Here is a 17125-nt window from a genome sequence, read left to right on the forward strand (position 1 = left end):
TCAGGATTCCTTTAATGTGAGGCAAAGAATTGGGCTCAAATTATGAAATTTAAAAATTGTATTATTAAATTTATATATTTTATACTACAAAATTAGAAGACAGAGAAAGATATAACTTTAAATTTCAAACTGCTTTATAACTTTTCATTTTTGTATGTGGTTTTCAATGGGTATAAAAATACTCAGTGGGTTCATGGGTGGCTTCTGGTGTTTTGGAAACGGTGAGAATATGAGATGCTGAGCATTGGGTTCTGGGATGAGAGCTATAATTACTAAATCTGATTCTTTCCCAGGATTGGCTCATGAGTGGATATCTGGTATCTAAAAACCCAACAATCTAGAATTCAGAGCAGTTAATCCCACTTCCCCCACCCCACACCTCCCCCCTCCCTTCTTCCCCTGGAAACAAAGTATTGTGGCAGAGAGGAGCAGGAATGTAGGATGATCATCTTCCTTACCTTGTCTCTCTACTCCTTTCAGTGACTATTCAAGTCAGCAAGCAACTGAGGTGAAGGCTGGTGGGGCGGCTTCTCCTTGCCTGATACACAACAGCCACCAACAGCCACCCAACAGCTGTGTCAGAAAGAGTTCTAAATATAGCCCAGGACTCATTTCAAATCCTCCTCCCCCAAGTCTTGGTGGATGTGGTAAACACCCTAAAAATACCTGCTGTCTGAACCTCTGAGTTATTTGCAGAGGAAGAGGCAGGTACTAGAATTGGGGCTGTGAGAAGTAGACAGTTGTTGGAGATTTGGCCAGCTATCAGAACTTCTGCCCACTGAGGTCTGCTCTGGAAGCTGCTTAGGAACAGTTGACCACATCATCCTTCCTGTTCAAGGATAAGTGCCTACTTTAGTCTTCTATTCACTTTACAGATGAGGCATTTGTTCACTGTCCCATTGACCTCAAACCTACAGCTGCCACCATGGTATTCCAGCAGTGTGGTGACTTTTCATCTTGTTTCATGGAATCAGAATTTTAGAGCTGGCAAGGACCTTAGAAATAATATTGTTTATAAAACATTACATTGTAACCACTGCATTTATGAAGTCACATTTTTCTGCCTATATAGTGACCATAGAGATTTAGAAATGGGGTCTTAGTTCTTGACTATGAAAAGAAATCATCCTCATGATTACATAGAATAACACAAATAGGAGGATAAAGCCGGTTTTTAAAAGCATCAACTAATTGATCCTCTGCAAGCTTTTTCTTTTTTATTTGGAAAAAATGGAACTTTGAGACTCTTGTCACTTCAGTATTTTGAATATAAAGTTAATTGGCAACATAGCTGAACACAAGGATTCTTGTCTTCTAAGAGAAGGCTTTTAATATCCAGTTTCTGGAAATGCAACCATAACTGTGATATTGTAAATTGAAGGACCGTGGCTGACCTCTGCTTTCCAGGGAATGAAAAATTTAACATATTGTCACCAACCAATGCATGAGATGCTTTCAGAGTTGAGGAGGTAGTCAACACCATCTCATGTAATGACATAAATCACCTGACTATTTTAATGTATGGTAATTGCTTTACTCTGTTCTCTATCAGTAACTCTGAGAAGACCTAGTAAGTAAAGAAGCTGCTAGGAGCTGTGTAGGGGGAGAGCAAAGCAGTCTCAAGAAGACTGTACGTCTAATCATGGAGATGGGTCAATTCATGTGTTGAGTAATTTTAAACATGTTGCATTATGGCAGTTACATTATTTCCATAATTGTAACAAGTATGTATCTTCCACGGTGAGCTTCTCAAAGCTCCTTTATGTATCTGAAAGAGTCTTTTTTTCCTTCCTTCCTTCCTTTGTTCCTTCCTTCCTTCCTTCCTTTGTATTGAAAGTAAATTGAGGATTTTTCTTGAGTGATGGAAGCTATCAAAATGGGTAGAGTTTTTAGTGTCACTCATGGGACCAATCTATTTATGCATATCTGAAATAGCCACTGCTAGAAGCTTAAATTTCCCTGGACCGGTGCACTATAACAAGGAATGAGATGTCCTGGGAAAGAGTCTGCTTTGGAAGACAGTGCTTTTGTGGAAAGAACATGTCTTTGGGGTTGTCAGTGACTTCTGTGATGTAGAAGTCAAGGATGGTGTGGGTGCAGAGGGAATTTCTTTCCATGCATGTAAAAAAGGAGAAGGGGGAGAGGGTAATATCTGTAAAGTATAATACCTAGGTGGGATGGTTCATGGATTCTCAAATATCCCCCCTCTGAAATTCCAGAATGAAGATCTTCGAAACTTGTCCCTTTCTGGCCATGTTGGATTTGACAGTCTCCCTGACCAGCTGGTCAACAAGTCTACTTCTCAAGGATTCTGTTTTAACATCCTGTGTGTTGGTAAGTGATTCATCATCTGCTACTGAGCAAGAAGTCTGGCCCTTAGGTACCAGGAATAACTGTCAGAGGGACATGTTTCAGAGAAATTCATGGGAATGATAGTTTTACTCTTTTTTTTTTTTTTTCCATTAGTAAAGCAGGGTAATACCTGTTCTGCATGCTACAGTTACAAAAGATTGAGATTTGTATTTGGGTAATTGCTCTGTAAGCTTTGTGGTGCTACCCAAATTATTGTTTTTATTTGTGTCACATAATCAAGCAATTGGTCAGTTTAATAGTTATTAAAACACTTATTTTTATTTTTGGTGGAGAGAGGGTCTTAGACACTGACTGGATCTGTAGGAAGTTGAAAGAAGGAACTGAGCTGTATATAGTAATGTAGTTCAAAAGCCATGTAAAAATTTGTTTCTAGGGTCTCTGGCTATGGTGCAATAGTAATCTCCATTAACTTTTTTTTTTTTTTAAAGATATGCTACTTAAGTAAGTAAAATACAGAACTACTCTTAATTACTTCAATGAGTTTATAACGTTTACAATTTTTGCTTTTACAGCAAAACAATTTGAAATTCTATTTTATATTTTAGATAAATTCTCTGCCTGAATTATTGAATTAACCTTCTGTACTTAAATTGGGAACTAAATTGACCTTAGTTTATTCCTGGAAGTGGAAAAGGCTAAGAGATCTGACTTATTTACATCCTTGGTATGTTTTATTCATATCCCTTAAATGTTGTACTTTAGTTCAGGCCTCTGAACTTGGAGTTTTTATTTGTCTCTGTAACTATTTCCTTCTTTTTTTTTTAATTTCATTTATTTTATTTTATTTTGAAATAAATTCATAATTATAGGAAGAGTTGCAAAAACAATACAAACCCCATACACAGAACTCCAGCATACCCTGACCTCCCTCCTCTGATACCCCAATCCACCAACTTTAACATGCTGTCACACCGCTATTTCTTTCCCTCCCTATCTATCATCCATCATCTATTGCTTTGTCTTCTGAACATATGAGAGCTAGCTGCACACATCCTTGAACATACACTATAATTCACGTATACACTTCCCATGAACAAGAACATTCTTTTATGCAGTTCCATTAAGTGCAGCTAAGAAGTACAAGAGATTCAACAATGATACAAAGCTTACATTCTAAATTTCCTTTTCCTTATGTTTCAACTGTGTCCCTTTGAGCCACCTGTCCTCTATCCTCCAATCCCATCCAAATTCATCCTTAGCATTCAACTGTCATCTATTTAGACTGTCTTTTTTTTTTTTCCCTCAATTGTGGAAACATACATACAGCCTAAATCTTCCCATTCCACCCCCTCCCTAGCATTCCATTAGTGGGATTAATCACATTTAGAATGTTGTAATGCTATCTCTTTGCTACCATCCATTACTAGAAATTTCCCTTCACCTCAAACAGCAACCCTACACTCATTTCTTAACTCCCCATTGCCCCTTCCCCCATTTCTCTTAACCCATACTCTACTTTTCATCTCTATGGTCATATCCTCTGATAATTTCTTTGTGTTTACTGTGGGGCTTAAAATTAACCTCTTAAATCCATAACGATCTTGTTTTTCTTTGATACCACCTTCACTTCAATAGTACACATAAACTATGTTCCTATACTCCTGCATTCCCCCACCTTTATATAGTTCTTGTCAAAAATTACATATTTTACAATGAGTTCAAAATCACTGATTTGTCATTAGAGTTTGTGTATTTTATATCATGTAGGAAGTAAATAGTGGAGTTACAATTCAAAAATTATTGACTTCTATTTGTATTCCATTGTGGTCGGAGAATGTGCTTTGAATATATTCAATTTTTTTTTTTTTTTTTTTTAATTTATTGAGGCTTGTTTTATGTCCCAGCATATGATCCATTCTGGAGAAAGATCCGTGATCACTAGAGAAAAATGAGTGTCCTGGTGATTTGGGATGCAAGGTTCTATATATATCTGTTAAAAATCTCTAAATCTGTGCTAGTTTGCTAATGCTGCAGAATGCAAAACACCAGAGATGGATTGGCTTTTATAAAATGGGGGTTTATTTCACTACGCAGTTACAGTCTCAAGGCCATAAAGTGTCCAAGGCAACACATCAGCAACCAGGCACCTTCACCGGAGGATGGCCAATGGCGTCCGGAAAATCTCTGCTAGCTAGGAAGGCAGCTGGCGTCTGCTCCAAAGCTCCGGCCTCAAAATGGCTTTCTCCCAGGACGTTCCTCTCTAGCAAGCTTGCTCCTCTTCAAAACATCACTCCCAGCTGCACTCCCTTTCCTCCCCCTGAGTCAGCTCATTTATATAGCTCCACTGATTGAGGCCCACCCTGAATGGGCAGGGCCATGCCTCCATGGGAACATCCCATCAAAATCATCACTCACAGCTGGGTGGGGCACACTCCAAGCAAATCTAACCAACACCAAAACTTCTGCCCCACACAAGACCACAAAGATAATGGCATTTGGGGGACACAATACACTCAAACTGGCACAATATCTCTTTCTCCTTTCTTTGTTTCTCTGTCGGTAGGGCTCCTTTTAGTATCTGAAGTAGGGCAGGTCTTTTATTGGCAAAGTCTCTCAGCATTTGTTTGTCTGTGAAAAACTTAAGCTCTCCCTCAAATTTGAAGGACAGTTTTGCTGGATAAATTGTTCTTGGTTGGAAATTTTTCTCTCTCAGGATTTTAAATATGTCATGCCACTGCCTTCTTGCCTCCATGGTGGCTGCTGAGTAGTCACAACTTGGTCTTATGTTGTCTCCTTTGTATGTGGTGAATTGCTTTTCTCTTGCTGCTTTCAGAACTTGCTCCTTCTCTTCAGTATTTGAGAGTCTGATCAGAATATGTCTTGGTGTGGGTTTATTTGGATTTATTCTATTTGGATTTTGCTGGGCGTTTATACTTTGTGTATTTATATTGTGTAGAAGGTTTGGGAAGTTTTCCCCAACAATTTCTTTGAATACTCTTTCTAGACCTTTACCCTTCTCTTCCCCTTCTGGGACACCAATGACTCTTAAGTTTGGACATTTTATTTTATCTATTGTATCCCTGAGATCCATTTCAATTTTTTCGATTTTTTACCCCCATTCTTTCTTTTGTTCTTTCATTTTCTGTTCTGTGGACTTCTAGGATACTGAATCATTGTTCATCTTCCCCTAATCTTGTATTATGAGTATCCAAAGTCTTTTTAATTTGGCCAACAGTTTCTTTTATTTCCATAAGATCATCTATTTTTTTATTTACTCTTGCAATGTCTTCTTTATGCTCTTCTAGGGTCTTCTTTATGTCCCTTATATCCTGTGTCATGGTCTTCTTCATGTCCTTTATATCCTTTGCCATGTTTTTGTTCCTCGATTGTAGTTCTTTGATTAATTGTGCCAAGTACTGTGTCTCTTCTGATATTTTGATTTGGGTGTTTGGAATTGGGTTCTCCATATTGTCTGGTTTTATCATATGCATTAATATTTTCTTTTGTTTTTGGCCTCTTGGCATTTGCTTTGCTTGATAGGGTTCTTTCAAGTTGTAAAAAAAAAATACCAATCTAATTTTTCAGAAATAGAAGTTGGTGGCGTACACTTTCTCTAACTAACCAATAGATGGTGTCTGCGAGTCACCTATACCCCTCAAGTCAGTTCTCCTTAACTTTGTCCTTGTGGTATGTGGGGAAATGATTCTTGTGGGGTTCAGTTGGTGAACTCAGTTTGGGTATGTTGCTGGGGCCGTCCGCCCTGAATGTGGGGCATGTGTCCTGGTGGCTAGGGAGGCAGGGCAGCTTTAGTATTCGAACCCCCCAGGTGTTTCTGGAGAGTCAAGGCCATTGCAACAGTCTAAGCCTTCATTTCATTTCTGCCCCAGACCCTCTCTGTCGCTGACCCACAAACCACTGGCATTGACGCAGCATCCCTGGGTTTTCTGAGTGGGCCCCCCTTCTCAGCTGTGATCTTCTAGGACCTCTGCTGAGGGAAGGCTGTGCTACGTCACAAGTGTGTGCTGTCCCTCAAGGGAAGCCCCGGGCTGCTGGCTTTGCAGGGGCGCTCTCAGCCTCATGCAAAGATGGCTGAATGGGACGTCTCAACCCCACCCCCTCCTTGCACAGTTCCTCCTTCCCAGCTCTGGGACAACTGGTGCGGCTCTGGGCTGTGGGCACGGCCCTGGGCAGGAGTGTCTCCAGCCCACTGGGGAGCCAGCTGCAAGCTGTGGGGTTTCTTTCTCCTTCTAGCTCTCCCCTGCATTCCCCCGGCCCTGAGGGAATCTGCAGTGGGCTATCCTCCATGCCAGACACCAAGAGGCTAGCTCAGCCCGCTCCTGCTGTGCTTCACTGCATGGTTCCCACCGTCACAACTGCAGCCGATCCTGGGTTTTTCCCCTGTATTTATTTATTTATTTTTAAAAGAACCAGTCCGTCTCCAAACACCAACCCCTGGCTTCCCCACACCGCAGCACGGCTGCAGGTCTTTCAGCCAGCTTACTCACTTGTTTCAGAATGCAGACTCTTGGTTTCACCAAGTGCATGGGCCCTGTGGATTTAGCAGACCTTGTCCAGCTGGTGCATCACTGAAACCGGTATTCTGGGTCACCTAGTTTTTATCTAGTATTTTTCACGGAGGTGTTTTTTTGCCCTGTCTCACCTAGCCATCATCTTAGGTTCTCACTATTTCCTTTTTAAACTTAGAAGAGGAAGGTAGAAAAAAGGGAGGAAAATGTATAAACCTCCCATTAGTTTGAAGTAGAAATGTCCCTGAAACAGAAAATGGCCTTTTCCTTCACCTCCCTCTCCCTGCTGATAAATGACCAAATAGCAGTGAGGTGAATTGGGTTGTGTCTTGTTGCCATTGTTCTCTGGGCATATACTTCTGAGACATTACTTTGTGACAAAACAAAAGGTATTCTATATATAGCCAAGTGGACCATCTTTCCCCTAAGCTTGGCAGAATGTACCAGACTTACATCTCTGTCCAAGTAAAATGAACTGGATATAGAAAAGGTGTGTTAAGTTTGCTTATTTGTTACTTATGGGAAAGGGGGAGGCAGATATTTTCCTTTTTTTTTTAAACTTCTTGAGGAACATATTTAAAGAAGCCTCTGTTCTGGGTGTTCATTAGCAGAAAGCCACAATTGGCTTGCACTCCAGATCAGCTCGCTCTTTGGTATTAGTTCTTAAGCCCTGGATAAGTGAATGACTGGAGAGAAACATGACCAGGGCAGCCAACTCCCCTTTTCCCTACATGAAGCCTTTTAAAATTCTGCAGGAGACCTCCTGAGTGGCAGCTAGTTCTACAGAGTGGCATAAATGAGTTGTCTTTTTATCTTACGGTAAAGGCTGGGCAGTTCTTCATTAGCATAGTAATTTGTGGGCAATTTGTTAGTTTTCTACTGAGAAGTGTGCTAAATTGTAATCCTAGGCCAATTACTCTTCTGGCTTCTCTTCTCTGCCTCCCCCAGCCCTGTCTCCAAAATCAGCTTCAAGAATATATCTGATAGTTATGTCCTGGCCCTGCACAGTACCGTAAAGCCTCCAGTGAAATTGGACTTGCTGGAAGGGCCTGGTTTGACAGAATGTGTGGTGTGGCAATGGGATGCGTTGGCTCAGTGGTTGACCCCTTGTGTCAAATAGCATGATTATGATGCTACTTGTAATTCTTCACACGCCACATCAGTGCTGCCCTGTTGGATTTGTAAAGCAGTTGCTATCCTGACTCTCCTGGGTGGGTGCTGAAACTTGTGATTCTTAGATTTTTATTCTAGTTCCATTCTTAAACATGTTTAAAATTAGCTTTTCAAGCTAATAAAAATAATACATGCTTGTTTATATAAAATCCTGTCTGGTCTCTTCCTGCCCCATTTCCATTCCATAGAGACAATGCTGTGGAATCCTAGAAAGTTTCTACATCTTTCCATATTAGGAATTTTTTTTGGTATCTTAAAACAACACAAATTTAGTACCTTCTGCTCTATAGATTAGAAGTTCAGCAAGGGTCTCACTGTACTAAAATCAATAGCAGCGCTCCTTTCTGAGACTTCTAGGGCAGAAAGTTTTCTTGCCTTTTCCAGCTTTTAAAGCCTGCCCCCCATTCTTTGGCTCCTGGCCCCCTTCCTCTATCTTCAAAGCCAGCAATGTTGCATCTCTCTCTGACTGCTCTTATATCAGGCACATTTCTCTAAGAGTTGGAGAAATCCAGTTTCAAACTCAGTTAAAGTGGGCCTCCCTTACCAAAACACATACCTATGCAGGAAAAGTAATTTATTATACCTTGTAACTGAGAATAACCGGCTCCAGGAGTTCAAACGGAGACTGAGCCCTGCCTCTGGTTCTCGGTGCTGCTTCCTTCTGCTTACTGTGGTAGGATGGCCCTTACCTGTGTTGCCAGTTTAGCAACCCCAGGGAGAATAATAGTCATTGCTGTCAACCCTGGCTGAACAGCCACAGGAAGTCTCTGATTGAGCAGGCCTGGTAACATGCTCAGGCTTGGAGAGAGGTGGGCGTTAGCCCACCCTAACACAGGGGAAGATCCCTATAAGAAAGAGAAGTTATATTATCAGAAAGGGGATTGGGCATGGGAGAGACACACTGGACAGAAAAACAGCTCTCTCGTAATTACGTAGGTACTTTTTTGTTTTGGTTTTATACAAATAAGATCATGCTGCTCATATTTTTCTACATTTTCATTTTTCACTCCACAAAAAGCCCTGGACAGCTTTCAAGGCTCACATATCCAGCTATCCTGGTTCTTTTTCTTAACCCTTTGGAGCCCTTTGATTGGAGCCAGTATTAACTCTTTGGGAGCTAGGGATGTCAGCATAAAATATTAAGTATACTTGTCCTTAGAGGGAGAACACATCAAATCCCTTTACCACGAATATTTTATAGCAAAAATCCGTATAAGAAAAAACTGCTGTCAACCAATGGTCCATCTGTTTTTAAAGTGAGAGTCTATTAAAAAAGTTCTAGTTGATCAAAATATTTGGACAGACACCTAGAAGAGTAGGTGTCGTATTTAACTTGAGTATCCATGGTGATTTCTTCCGTCCTTGTCATCATGCTCTCTGTTTGTATTTTTTTCTTACATGGTGTGCATGTTTGATATTTATAACATCTTTACTTTATTTTCATGTGATAAATATGAAAGGGAATTGAGGATTTAAAAAAAAAAAAGTTGTGATCCCACCAAGAAAGCTGTGATTTTTTATCAAAAAGATCTTAGAGTCATAATTTTGTTTTGTGGCAAGGCCTGTAGGTTGAAAGCAGAGGAAATAAACCAGGGTAGAAACCAATCTTGGCATAAGCTTAATGTAGTTTTAGAGATACAGAATTAAATGTCTGCTGTTAGAACCCATCTCTGTTCAGTCCTGGGTAGAAATGTAATAGAGGAGAGTATTTTCACTTAACTGGGAGGAGAATTCTGATGCTGAATCAGGTAATAGCACACCCAGCCGTTCATAATTTCCCCACCCACCACCATCCTTACACAAACTAAATTGCTCCCAAAGCTGCACTTTAGTTTATATAAGCCTTTTCTGTCTTACCCATGCTGTATTTCCCCCAAATAATCTAAATTATTATTCAGCCTATCTTCACAATTTTAAATTTACCTCTCATTTATTTTCCAAAACGTCACTAACTCATATTGATCCAGCATCTACTATGTGTCAGTTCTTTATGAAAACATAAAGATGAATAAAATACTATAACATTCCTGCTTTTGAAAAGGGCCCAGGTCAAGAGTAGTGTCAAAACAGATTAATAATATGTTTTGAAAATAGAAATAATTGTTCTGAGGGGATGAGAGAAGAGGAATAGAAAACTGACAAGTTTAAGATCATTTTAGCCAAGGCTGTAGAGTCAACACAAATTGTAGAATTTTTCAATCAAATCTTTAGCATTTTTATCCCATTTTGTTTTTTCAGGAAAGGTTATAAAGTGGCTTACAGGGTAAAATGAATGAACAAATGGAGTAAAGATAAAATTAACCCAAGAAAATAAGGCGAAGCCAGGGACAGTTAGAACTCAAATCCTACCATCATATCCTCCTCTAGCAATTTATTCTATCAGGCAGTACATTTATCTCTAAGCTTAATGGTCAGAGCATGGAAGAAGTTCATTTATTCATTCATTCAATGGATATTTATTGCACACACATTGTGTGCCAAGATTTACAGTATCTATAAAGTAAAAACAAAACCATTGTTCCACAGTTTTACACAGCTGGAACACAGTTTTGTCTGGAAAAATTTCTCCCGTGGATTTTCTGAAATGAATTGTGGTGAGATATAGTGGTCTGGGTTCTCTGTGCATTCACTCCATGCAATGCCAAGTGTCACATGCTGTTCCTTCAAGTCCCTCATGCAGCCTGATGGAACTGTGCCAAACCATGCTTCATCACAGGCGATTCTATGAGGAGTTACAACACAGCCTAGGCACATAGCTCTTTGGCTCCATTCAAGAATAAAATGTAGAATATTTACAGGCGAGGCAAACCTTCATGCATAATTACTTGGATAATTATTCAAGTAGTCAGTCTTGGCAATTATAATAGGAAACACTGCCTATTTAGCTGAGTCATAGATCAACTATTTGATCAATCTACAGTTACCTTCTAATTAATAATACTATCCTTCTATTTTATTTTTTCATGTCCAATTTGCAGCTTGTGATTAAGTAAGCCTGACAAAAAATGGAATAGGTAGGATTGCTTTCCACTGTGTTATGGGTGGCATGTTCACCAGAATTGGATGGAGCAGGAAAAACAGAAGCCACAGATAGCACTTCAGGAGTAACTTTCTAATTATCTTAATAACTGAGTGTTTAGGCAGATGAATTTAGAATAGAATGTACAACACACACTGAAAAATCTACCAAAGACGCAAATGTCAATATAAATGATCACCATGATCTTTTTTTTTCCATTAATTTTAATAGATGCCTACTATGTGCCAGATACTCTGCTAGGAGTTTTGAAATGCTTCAAAGTTAGTGTTAGGCATTAATTTTCTCAAAATATTGTTGTGGTTGTTTGGTTCAAATTGGAACCAATGCCTAGTAGTCTTTAAGTTACTCAATTAGAAAGAAGCCTTTTTGCTCTTTTGTGAGTCCTTAAAAGTATAGAAAAGGGCCTTGCTTTCTGAGGTTAGAGAGATGACTCAAAAGCTAAAGCAATGAAAAACTCCTCAAGTTCTGTAATTCTTTTTATTCCAAAAGCTGTCATTTCCTACTGAGCTTCTTTTGGTGAATCACTCTGTTGCTGGAGTAGCTGGATCTAATTATGGCCCTTAAAAGCACAGAGTATAGAAATGGAAAGCAAAACACTCAGAAATTTAGAGGAACAGTGGTTTTTCCAACCCATTGATTAACCCTGTGCTATAACTAGGTCCTGGATTGCTAATTGTTCACAATTTCCACCTTAATGTAAGTGGTAATTAAAATTACCTAGCCTTTTAAGAAAAAGTATGGTGTTCCTGATTCACATGTGCTTAAGTAATTCTCAGCCTAGTAAAATGAGCCAGTAATATCAGTCTTGTCCAGGTAACCTAGAATTCTTGTTATGTAAATTGAAATCTTTATTGCTGTTCTTAGGGGAAGAGATCAAAAGTGGGTCACCTTTTAGTAACAGAACCTTTGATAGAATGGAGAGACCTTTATAAGGTAGCTCATGAATCATGGATATGAGATTGTGATATATAATTGTTAAGCATCAGGTTGGGGGACAGGCTAGTTTGTTACTTTTATTGATGGGGCTTTCTGTAAGAATATTCAAGAAAGTAAGGAAGGCAGGAAATAGTCTCAACTGCCATACAGGCAGATCTCACGGAGCCGTGGAAAGACACAGGATACACAGCAGTTCAAACAGCCTGCAAGTTGTCAGTTTTTATTCACCATTTTGTCCCCTGCACCTACGCTTGTCACGTAGTAAGTACTCAAATATCAATTGAGTCAATGAATTTCTGATACTCAGTATCTGTATGTTTATAGCATTTGCTGCCTTGTGGCTTCTGCTTTCTCCCTTCCTTTTGTGTATCTTGACTTTTTCATTCCATTTCATTGTATCATGCAGATTGTATATCTCTTATTCAAACTCCCAAAGAGAGAAGTTCTGATGGATATATTAGTCACCCTACAGTATGGAGCACTATCTCATAATATAATGGTCAGACTTCCAAGCTGCATTTGGGCAGGGGCCTAGCCCTGACCACATTATCTGTGATCAGCAAGCAGGGTCACACAGTGAAAAGTAAGGTCTTGCTTATAAGAGGAATATGGGTATGGCAAGACATTTACAATAGTTCCCACAATGATAAATTAGAGTGTGATTGGTATCCATTCATGTTCCAGGCCAGATTCTTTGCAGTGGGAGAATACCATATCTGGCTCATTAATTCTTGTATCCCCAGTACTTAGCATAATGCTTAGTTATTTTTTTTTTAATAATTGTATTTTTATACCCCCACATTTATATTGAAAACCACCTTTTCTGATATATATCCAAATGAATTTGAAATTACAGTTATCTCTAAGTACACAGAAATTATATTATTTAAGGACTTCAACATAACAGAATTCTCTTGTTCCAGCTTTTTAAACTATTTTTTCTCATCTAACCTAATATGTAATATTTGACATTTGGGTTATAAGTGCATATAAAGCACACACATTTGTCAAAGCGAACATAAGATGAAACGGCATACAGTGTCCTTTCTGGATATAAATTTTCAGAGGCAAGGTGGCCCAAATGGGAACAAAAAACTGATTTCCCCATGAAATAAACTAGATAGACAAAAATTAAGAATAATGCTAAAGATTTATTCCATACCATAAATCATTCTCTTTCCTATCCTTCTAACATACAAGTGTACACTCTGAGTATGTGTGACTCAAAATACTTCCAGTCAAGGTTATGAGCCCCTTATGACTAGAGATTTCTAATTCAAGCCCCTGGAGTAAAAAGAGAGGTAGTGTAGGTGAATAGAGGACATTTGTCCATCAAGTTATACATATTGACTTAATAAAGAGGTAGATTATTTAAAAGTCTCAATGGGCTCAGATATTGACTTGGGCCTGAAAGTGTTGTTTTAATTACTCATTAAGCATATTAGAATGCTAGCCATCATTGGATTCGTACCTTAAGGTTAAACACTGGAAAATTATTGTTACAAAACACACACAAAACATTATATTTTGTGGTTCTACTATTTTGTTTCTTCCACTATTTTTGTAATTGGGGCAACATAAGCAGTCCAATTTGTTTAATATTTAATGTATCCCATAAACTGTCTGAATCAAAGATTTTTATTAATTCTTCTGCCAAACACAACATTGATTTCCATCCACAATTATTTTTTAAGATAAAAACAATAAGTCAATTGAAAAAAAAAATTTGTGGCCTTGAGCTATGAAGCATCACACTTTTAACACACTGATTGACTGAAAAACCTGGAACATCACTGTAAAGATGTTAATCACTGTTGGCCTTCAGCAGTGAATGGATGCAGCTTTATTGTGACTTCAAAAATGCTTTGCAGCACCTAACACACTGCTAGTTCACAGTCTTAAAGTCAGAGTCATTCCCATAACAGGGATCCTCAATAATAAGTTGTTTTTGTGGATACTAGCTCCCAAGTAGTTCAGTTTCCACTTTTCAGTTTTTAACTTCACTACCCTTTCTATTCAAATCTCTCAGATTGCTTTCATCCATACATAGTATATGTTCTAGTTTGCTAATGCTGCCGGAATGCAAAACACCAGAAATGGACTAGCTTTTATGAAGGGGGTTTATTTGGTTACACAGTTACAGTCTTAAGGCCATAAAGTGCCCAGGGTAACACATCAGCAATGGGATACCTTCACTGGAGGATGGCCAGTGGTGTCCGGAAAACCTCTGTTAGCTGGGAATGCACGTGGCTGGTGTCTTCTCCAAAGTTCTGGGTTCAAAATGGCTTTCTCCCAGGACGTTCCTCTCTAGGCTGCAGTTCCTCAAAAATGTCACTCTTAGTTGCACTTGGGATATTTGTCCTCTCTCAGCTTCTCTGGAGGAAGAGTCTGCTTTCAATGGCCGTCTTCAAACTGTCTCTCATCTGCAGCTCCTGTGCTTTCTTCCAAGTGTCCCTCTTGGCTGGCTGTACCTTCTATTCAAAACGTCACTCACAGCTGCAGCTGCACTGAGTTCCCTCTGCCTGTCACCTCATTTATATGGCTCCACCGATCAGGGCCCACCCTGAATGGGTGGGGCCATGCCTCCATGGAAATATCTCATCAGAGTTATCACCTACAGTTGGCTGGGGTGCATTTCTGTGCAAATCTAATCAACACCAAAATGTCTGCCTCACAAGGCTGCATCAAAGAATATGGCTTTTTCTGGGGGACATAATGCATTCAAACCAGCACAGTATATAATCGAATGTGGTAAAGTCTTCTTTGGTAACCTGCCAGGCCACATGATACATAGGAATATATGCTTCTTCATGCAATTTTGCCCTCGATAATCAGGAGGGTTTCCTATCTCATAAGTGGATGTTGTGGCACTATCTATCCTCCAGTTATCTGAAGTATTTTAATCAGTTAAAGGTTTTCTGAAAACTGCTTCTGCAATGGGTGATCGACAAATGTTACCTAAACTTACAAGCAGTACCGACTTGGGCCATCTTCTCAGTAGCAAAGAGAAGCAGAGAGTCGATGCTTAGTTCTTAGTAGGCATTAGAAAATACTGACTGGGTAAAGTCTGATGAAGGAGGGAATTCTTTGTTCTTAGATATATTTGGGGCACAGTGGGAAAGGTTAAAGAGTAAGGCAGAAGGTACTTGATCAATAACAAGTGAATCACTGTAGCTGGTGGCAAACCACATAAGGCTTTTAATTAGAGAAAGCTGAAATCCAGAAAGGCTCCATCCTTCTTTTGTATTATGTTGGAAAGCAGTGAGTAATACAGAACTTCTAATGAATAAGTGGATTTTTGCCATTACAGTGGGAGAATTGCCCTAAGGCTATGTTCCAGTTTGCTAATGCTGCCGTTATGCAAAATACCAGAAATGGATTGGCTTTTATAAAGGGGGTTTATTTGGTTACAAAGTTATAGTCTGAGGCCAGGAAAATGTCCAAATGAAGGCATCAACACAAGTATACCTTTACTGAAGGAAGGCCAATGGCATCCGGAAAACCTCTGTTAGCTAGGAAGGCACATGGCTGGCGTCTGCTGATCCCGGGTTGTGTTCCAGCTCCACTCTCAGTTTCTGTATGTTCTTCAAAGTGTCTCTTTGGCTGTAGCTGCTCTGAAGTCCTGTTTGTGAGCTTTAATAGGGCTCCAGTAATTAAATCAAGACCCAAGCTGAATGGGTGGGGCCACACCTCCATGAAAACAATCCCATCAATAGGTCACACCCTAATCAGAGGTGTTACTAGTCACATCTCCATGGAAACAATCAAAAGGTTCCAACCTAATCAACGCTAATACGTCTGCCCCCACAAGATTACATTGAAGAACATGGCATTTGGGGGGCATAATACATCCAAAACCCCTACCCCATGGAATTTATCATCATCCTAAAAGTCATCATAGCATTCCTCAAGAAGAGGAAACATTCCCTGGAAAATCTTTGGGATTGTGATTGTTTGACAGGGCTGTGCTACATTGGCATGTTTGGATTGAGCTGGAAATATAATTGGGGAATTTTATAGTAAAAAAAAGAAAAGAAGTCCTAGATTTCTACTTCCCTGTCTGTACCATCCCCCAATACACATACTCAGCCACCACTACCCAAGGCAAGGATGTATTTTTCTCACTGTCAACTGTATTTGACTCAACATAAGAATAAGAATTAAGAGGGAATTTTGCTTATTTTGAAGGTTGAGCTAAAATGTTATTCATTCATTCCACATTTGTGTCTCAGATTTGTTGATCCATTTGCTTGGTGTAGTGGTGCCAGGTACCTGCCGCTCTGCTGTGTACATATTAGGGATTCATTGAACACTTGTTGACTTAAACTACCAGTGTGAATTAATAAGACCATTGTCTCAGTCATCACCCTAAAACTGGGCAAATTCTTTAATGAATGTTTGCCACCTTAACTCCAGCTGAATAGGGAAAGATAATATGGGGAGAGTCACACAGACTCATACCCATAACTGGAAAATATTGGGCAGTCAGTTTTCTCTGTAATAGTCAAGTCAGAATGATGTGCCGGTTAAGTGTAGGTGTTGGAACCATACAAACTTATGTAAGAACCCTTAGCTATGTGACTGTGGGCAAGTTTCCCAAACCCTATCTAAGCCTTAGCCCCACATCTATAAAATGGAAGAAAAAAATAGTGCCTTCATTTCATGAAGGCTGTAGTAGACTTTAGAGGAGATAATGCTTTGGGACCTCTTGCCACAGAGCCTGGCACAACGTGCTAACATTAGCTATTATTGTTATTGTCAAGAGTGTTGTTTTGAAAAATATAATTCTTTTGGATAACATCAGATGGTATCAGAGAGTTATTTCAATATAAATGGAATCAGTCTTTTTCTTTTTTTTTAGAGTAACAAGCTCAGTAATTGAGTATTACAAACTAAGAGGTAGAAGGAGAAAGGATACAGTTTATGTCTTTGTATTTTACAAACTGACCATGGGCAAACTTATACGTCCTGTTTCTCTATCCAGAGGTAAAGAACATCTTGATCTGTAAGCTCAAGATCTCTTAGGCTAAATAAGTTTCTGAAATTCATTAAGGCATTTCTAGGGAGGTGTTCTAGTTTGCTAATGCTGCTGGAATGCAAAACACCAGAAATGGATTGGCTTTTATAAAAGGGGGCT

At 39.3% G+C, this 17125-nt stretch overlaps 1 protein-coding gene across 11 annotated transcripts in view; it reads left to right on the forward strand.

Annotated features, from left to right (window-relative positions):
* SEPTIN11 (septin 11) overlaps positions 1-17125 on the forward strand; it is a 222213-nt gene that overhangs the window by 53630 nt on the left and 151458 nt on the right. For all 11 annotated transcript variants that reach the window (XR_005215890.1, XM_037830046.1, XM_037830040.1 and 8 more), the window contains exon 2: positions 2220-2334. Coding sequence is in view for 9 of the 11 variants with exons in the window: in XM_037830046.1 (XP_037685974.1) it covers positions 2220-2334 (115 nt within the window). In the remaining 2 variants the exon portion in view is untranslated. The remainder of the gene's footprint in view (positions 1-2219; positions 2335-17125) is intronic.

The sequence above is a fragment of the Choloepus didactylus genome, chromosome 3 (genome assembly GCF_015220235.1).
Source record: "Choloepus didactylus isolate mChoDid1 chromosome 3, mChoDid1.pri, whole genome shotgun sequence".
Classification (NCBI taxonomy): domain Eukaryota; kingdom Metazoa; phylum Chordata; class Mammalia; order Pilosa; family Megalonychidae; genus Choloepus; species Choloepus didactylus.